At 41.8% G+C, this 7,146-nt stretch overlaps 1 protein-coding gene across 2 annotated transcripts in view; it reads right to left on the reverse strand.

The window, feature by feature from the left end:
- The window catches only part of MAMLD1 (mastermind like domain containing 1), a 261,272-nt gene extending 254,460 nt beyond the window's left edge, over positions 1-6,812 (reverse strand). For both annotated transcript variants that reach the window (XM_073641219.1, XM_073641220.1), the window contains exon 1: positions 6,532-6,812. In XM_073641219.1, coding sequence (XP_073497320.1) covers positions 6,532-6,585 — 54 coding nt within the window. In that variant the 5' untranslated portion in view covers positions 6,586-6,812. The remainder of the gene's footprint in view (positions 1-6,531) is intronic.
- Between the last annotated feature and the right edge of the window lie 334 nt (positions 6,813-7,146).

Below are 7,146 nucleotides of genomic sequence, written 5' to 3' on the forward strand. Positions count from 1 at the left end.
CATGTTGTTTTTGCATTGATGTTCGTCATGTTTTATTTTTATGCGGCAGTTTTGCGGCACTGTTTTTTGGACGGATTCCCGGTGGAATCTACCTGAAGGCGTACACTTATTAATCAGACCCACTAAAAATCCTCTATGTCTTCGCACTAGTCTGCCCTTGAAGAAGAGTATTTAAACTGGAGATACACAGACTATGGCCGCAGCACAGGTCACAAGGGCAAAGATTGCTCTATGCCGTTGTTACATCGCAGCATAAAGCAGTGAATGGTGTCACATTGTGACCAACAATGGACCACAATTGCGACAAGCTAGAAAGAGTTGGATTTTTGCGACTTGCTTGTCGCAGTCGTGGTACCTTGAGTGTCGCAACGGAACTCCATTGATGTGAATCACGCTGCGATGTAGTAGCAGTTAGGCAGCATGACCTGTGTCATAACCAATTCCGCTATATTAAAAAGTCTATCATAGCGGCAGGTTCTCATAAAAGTAGGTCAGTCACCAGATTTTACAATAAAACCTCCACACAGAATCAAATAGATCTCTTAGACCTGATGAGGCTGATGTACTTTCTAGGAAAATCCATGTCAAAATGGCTGTTTAATAATTTTGCCAAATTTTCCCCTCTAATATTGAAATGAGTATTTTAAGTCTATTTTCAAAAAGCATTATGCAAACAATCTGACATGTACTTTCAAAGTAAATACACCTGCCTCATCAGGTGTAAAAGATCTATTTAATAATGTTTTATAAATGGTTTGTATAGTAAAATCTAAAGACAGATCCGCTTTACATATATTGCATTTTTTAGCATTGCACTATTGTTCGGCAGTCATACTTTGGCCAACTAGAATCATTCCTCCCAGCAAAAATTAGTTAGGAGAAAAGGGCTCTTTGGTAATTTTCCCCAGATACTGAGCAGTTTACTAATGAGAAACTAGCAGACTGACATTCCTAAAAAAAAGGTATTTAGAAGCGAATCATTTTTTCTCACTTAAAAACCCCCCACCTAGCTCCATATCACGTCACTTATTTTTCTAATAGAATGGAAAGTTAATAAAACTTCTTGCTTTTAATGAAGGTACCCTTCAACAAACTGGTCAAACCAGACCAGAGTTTACTCGATATGTCTCTTTTAGAAAAAAAAAAAAAGGAGCCCCACAAACTCTGCCGTCTATAGGCAGAAGCCTACTGTGCCTCATAATACACAATATCCGGTGACTGTGTTGGACTGTAACATTAATACACATAAGAAAACACACAACAATGATATTTACAAAAAAGCAATCAAGATAGAAAACCATATATGACTATAATAAATGGGGTATAGATACGTTATTACATTACAGTGATCATATAATTTGGTATCTTTTTACAGAACTGTATGCAAATATATTGTTATTGTTTTTCTTTGATGGTTATCTGGGTATAATCCCAAGGTTGTGGCCAAAGAGATCAATTTCCTTCTATTAAGGAATATATCTGATAAGCGGAATAATTGTTTTTTCTAATTTCCTGTTAGACTATATTGTTACATCTGGTCCCTCGACACTGATCTCAGAAATAAGGCAGTGGGGGTGAACACAAAACACATCTTAGGGCTCCAAGTATGTATCTCTTCCTTTCAGACAAATGTAAGGAAACAATAGCTTGTCTGTCCACATTCAGAATAGCCTGGTGACCTGTTTGGGAAGCTGCGAATAATATTAATGTTATATTAATAAACTGGTATTTAACGGGATTGTCTTATTACAGATAACCCCTTTAATATGGGAGCGGTCATAGCAATCAGCTGATACTCCAAAGAAAGTCCCAGCCAATATTACATGGCGACCATTAAAACAATACATAATGGGATAAAGTCTACAAGAGACACTAATTTATGGCAGGTGTGCTCGATACTCATACACTTTACATTTAACCATACATGTTAGGTTAAAGGAGATCGGTCATCAGATTTCACAATATCAACTGTATACATTAATGAATAAAGCTCTTAGACCTGATGAGTCTGGTGCATTTACTTTAAAGAGCCATGTCAAAATTGCTGTATAATTCTTTATAAAAATCCAACTCAATCTCTTCCAGCTCCTCAGTGTACCTCCTCTCTGCTGAGATCTCACTCTGCTCAGTACAAGCTGTAGCTGTCAGAGACTGCATACACCCACGAGCTCTCTCACTTATCTTTTTAATATCAGGATTATACAGCTAATCTGGGATAGATTTTCAAAGTAAATACACCAGTCTCATTCGGTCTAAGAGCTCTACTTAATAAGGTATACAGTTTGTATTGTGAAACCTAGCGAGAAATCCACTTTAATGTTGCTGCACCTGTTGATATCAATAGGATTGGCAGACTAATATGTATGGAGCCTTAATGTCTGTTTTCACAGGCCGACCTGGGGCACTAAACAACTGCCGATTAAAACTACAAGATTATTGTGAAACAAGCAGTCCTAAGAGCACTGGTTCATGATAATCTTGCTGTGTAAATAGTCCCTTACCCACTCTATCAACAGCACATGTCTGGAGAGAAGGATTGGGCAGCTGGATTTAGATATGCCCAATCCTTTTGTTATTAGGGAAGATAAGCTGCTGCCAGAGGTGTCTGGCAGCAATTTATTCCACTCTTCTCATAGAGAGCACATCCATGCTTGGCGGAGGTGGCGTGTAGGGGTGGTAGGGTCTGTTACATGTGTAGGGGGTAGAGGTAAGGGGTCGGGAGGATTAGCTATAGACTGAATGCGACAGGTATCTAATGTGTATGGCAGGCTTAGGCAGGTATTTTGTGGGCAGAACCATAATTAAATTCCGAATTTGCAGTGGGATAAACAAGAAGCGCTGACATTGCACTGAAATACAAGGTTACCATAACTTGTTTATAGTCATCCATCCTATGGTGCATGAGGAATATATCAGGAAGGTATTAGGCAGCCGGCATTGACTGTTCAGCCAATAATAACAATAAATGCACTCATGGAATAAATAGCTACCCCATATTAGCATCCTTCATTGTGTGTTTTTCAATAATAGCCTAATAAAACCAGGAATGGCTTTGTGATACCGTGTCAGGACGTTATCAGCAATAAAGAGAAAGGAAAAAAACTGATCTTTTTTTTTTTCTTTCCATGACTGCCAGCCTATTTTCCATGGGAGTGTAAATAAGAATTGGCTCCGCTTTCCAGATATAGACAAGAGGGATTAGCTGCAGGATGCCACACTAACAAAAGCCAAGACTGTGATCCAAGGGCCTGGCACCGCTGGGACCTGGGGATGGGAGGGGGAAGCTGTATGCTGTTACACACACACAAAACTTACTTGACCCTTCTTGACAAACCATGGAGGTCACTTCTACAAGCACTTTAATTGCACTGCTGGCACCAGACAAGTAAAAATGAGTTATCAACACTTTCATCGCTAATCTGACAAAACTTTCCTTGAAATGTCTGGAGGGAAAAAAGCAAAAAAAAAAAAAAAACCCCACAAAAACAACTGAGATCACTCAACACTCATAACTCTGCAGGTACCTTCATAACTCAACCAGTCATCTATGCTGGGTGCTGTAGTTCAGCAGATGTAGCAGAGCTAAGCCTATTAACTCTTTGGGGCTGCATTATTGTTTATGAAATGTTACGCTACTGCTTAACTCTTAACTGCAGTCCCATGTAAAATTATAGATAACTCTATAAAATTGCATTTATTTACATCTACTATTAATGCAAATTTGAGAAATCCTGAAAATCAGTTTGTGATTCCCAAGTCCATTCTTCTTGTTATGGTAAATATTTATACTTTACTTTGATTATTATCTAGACGATTCATAGATCTTCCACATCAAGTCCTCAAAGTCCTTACAGGTCATGTTTCCAGGATTTCCTTAGTGTTGCACAGGTGATGAAATTGTTAGCAAGGCACCTGAAACTGACAAAGGATACCCCCAAAAATTATGAACTAGACCCCTATGTTAACACAGGATAAATGAATATTTTCCTTTTAAGTGATTGCAAGACCAAGCGTTAACTTTGAGGTTGGATGATATGGAACAAAAAGGGGTAAATAATTTCACCATTCTAAAGTCAACAGGTAGGTAAGGTGCAATCGAATGAAGATTGCAAGCTCCTAGGGACAGCGGTGTGAAGGGACAATGCAGGCGTGCTGCAGAGCTCCATCAGCAGGCTCCTTGTACAGAACATATTACTCAGTCCTTTGCACAGAGAAAGGAAACGCTTATTAATACTGCATCACAACCTGCTGCCATGTGTGGGTATAATGTACACAATGGATTGACATGAACTGCCACTGACTTCTAGAGGACAGTCCACAAGGGAATCACAGCTTTAACCCTGGCTATGCTGTCTGCCATGCAGCGCCTTCCTGTGCAGCCCTCACTGTACACCGCAGCCACACATGGGTTAATCAATGAGTGGGTGGGGGAAAATAAACCAGTTTTAAAAAACATGAGCCAGCTCCAAGCTCCCACACTGTGTCTGGGAGGCTCTGAGGGTGTTTTCCTTGCAACAAAATCTATTTCTCCTGGCTGTGCGATGAGCTGCAGAAACACCAACTATTAACATGTTCAATGCCGGATCAATGCAAAAGAAAAAAAAAAAAAAAAAAGGACGAGCACAATTAAAGGGACACTAAATGCAAGGTCTATCTCATCAATATTTGCTGTGCCAGCGGCTGCAATCTATTGTTCCCTTTAAGCGACCATTTGTGATCTTAATGGGATTAGTGACAGAAAGTATCGAAAAATGTCTGCCTGCGTGATCACTACCGCATCTCATCTATCACAAGCCTGCGAAGCTCCTGGAACGTTTACATACCGTATTTATAAATACTGACAGTTCTGTTTATAAACTGGGTTGTAATGTAGCAAAGGAGGATTTATCTCTTTGGGTAGGTGGAAGAGGGCAGAATTTGTAGGGGATAAGTACCTGCAATTGATTTACATAAGATCAAATCTGTTAAAACATTGAGCCGTTACTGAGTGATTTAGTTAAAAATTGCAAACTCAGCCCTGCTACGCCTGACACACTCAGCTCTGCTACGCCTGACACCCTCAGCTCTGCTACGCCTGACACACTCAGCTCTGCTACGCCTGACACACTCAGCTCTGCTACGCCTGACACCCTCAGCTCTGCTACGCCTGACACCCTCAGCTCTGCTACGCCTGACACACTCAGCTCTGCTACGCCTGACACCCTCAGCTCTGCTACGCCTGACACACTCAGCTCTGCTACGCCTGACACCCTCAGCTCTGCTACGCCTGACACCCTCAGCTCTGCTACATCCGTATTCATACAAGGCACACAATGATCATCAAGTAATCCCAGATAGCTCAGCACACAAAACACACATTCACCCCCTGCTGGACAGGACTCAAGCACAGCAGCTCAAGCCTTGCCACTGGTTGACAATACAAGTCTGCAAGGCAGGTGTCACTTTACCAAAGGAGAGGAGGCGGCGCATTTATCAAAGTCTTTAGCTTACAAAAGATAACAATAATAACTGTCTATGGAGGGGTGCACCTGATGCATTAGCACATGCTTCATCGATCCTACTCATGGTATGAAATGGCAAACATGGAAAAGCTTAGTACAACGCACGCTATGGCAATTACAATTAATAGCAGAATGGTGTAGCGCGCAGATCTGCACTGCAGTTATAAAGCCTTGTGGTCTATTAATTCCTGGTGACACTGCGATGACCTGTGACCTGCGGAGAATGGCATCAAATGAAGTCATTCTGCCTATTACTGTGTAATGGTCGCTGGCAGATTAATAGGCTGCATGGAGCACTCCCAGCCCATTCAAGGCACTCTGAATGAGAGACTTGGTACCAATAGTACAGTGTAGGGTGAGCCCATATGTAGTCTGGGCGGCGTAACCCCTTCAAGGCCAGGGTGCTAAATACAACCCCACTGTAACGCAAGGATGATGGCTATTTTACAGCAACAGAATCATTCGGGGCATAAGGCAGACCCTTCTGTTTACACAGCTTTCAGATCGGAGTTTATTGGCAAATTTTAATCCTATTAGTCCCCCCCCCATCCCTTCCAGTGCAGTCGGTGGCATTAATCTAGGATAATTCAGACATTATTTCAGTAACACTGCAACTGTAAAATGAAGCAGCAGGGCTGGGTGCTGGGAGCCAGGCGCTATCAATAATCCAGGCACTGGGCAGCTGTCCTTGTTCTCTGCTGCACATTATATAAGAGAATCCTGGCCAGAATAGCTGCTTCTTCCAATCTGATCAGTCACGCTTTGACAATTGTTTAGTCTGGTAATGCTCATTATATAATGACAAGCCCTATAATCATGTCCGACCCTTTACCCATCACACTTTGCTGATGGATTCGCCGCTGTAACCTATTAAGATACATACTGCACACTTTGGATTGACTGACACTTCATGGTCCAATTCACAAGCCCGGAGGTTTGTCATATGGGATGATGGGATACAATGACACTTGGATCAGATACAATGACACTTTAGGGAGAGGTCTAGCTATAGGCACTGCATGTTACTTACTGGTATATAGGGCTCCATGCGTGGTGCTTCTGTGCGCTGGGAAACCAGCAGCATTTTGGACTGGAGATCCACCAGATATTACATCCACTTTGGTTTATTGGTAAAACCCCAAAATCAAAAGATACAGTCAGGAAGAAAGTAGATATTGCAGTGTCTGTGTAAATGTATATATTTTCCTTTTAGACTCCAGACAAAAGCATCCCAGTGAGGCAGTTGGCTAATGATTCACCCAGTGCCTGTCTCAGACTGCTCACTACATTTCCATCAGCCCACAGTTCTCACTTCAAGGAGGAGTCTCTGGGCTTTAAATTACTGATAGGACATTTACAACTGCTGTGTCACCAAGGGAGGAGGAGACAGCCTGGAGTCACTCAATCTTAAAGGGGAAACAAGCGTTCACTTTACACTGTTCATTCCTGACAATTACATCCCAGTGTGGGAAAGTAATGGACAGGGAGCCTTCCCAGGAGCCAGCCCTCCTCCCCCTCCCCGGTTGTTAAAGCATGATGTTCACATTGGAGTAGGTACAATCATAATTACATTGTAGCAGCGGCGCTAGGACTAATGATAGCAATGATACAAATACAATTAGGTAAACAATAGCTAGGTGAAAAC

This window comes from Phyllobates terribilis, unplaced genomic scaffold (genome assembly GCF_046119375.1).
Source record: "Phyllobates terribilis strain yellow unplaced genomic scaffold, ASM4611937v1 Scaffold_7__3_contigs__length_470593459, whole genome shotgun sequence".
NCBI classification, from domain to species: domain Eukaryota; kingdom Metazoa; phylum Chordata; class Amphibia; order Anura; family Dendrobatidae; genus Phyllobates; species Phyllobates terribilis.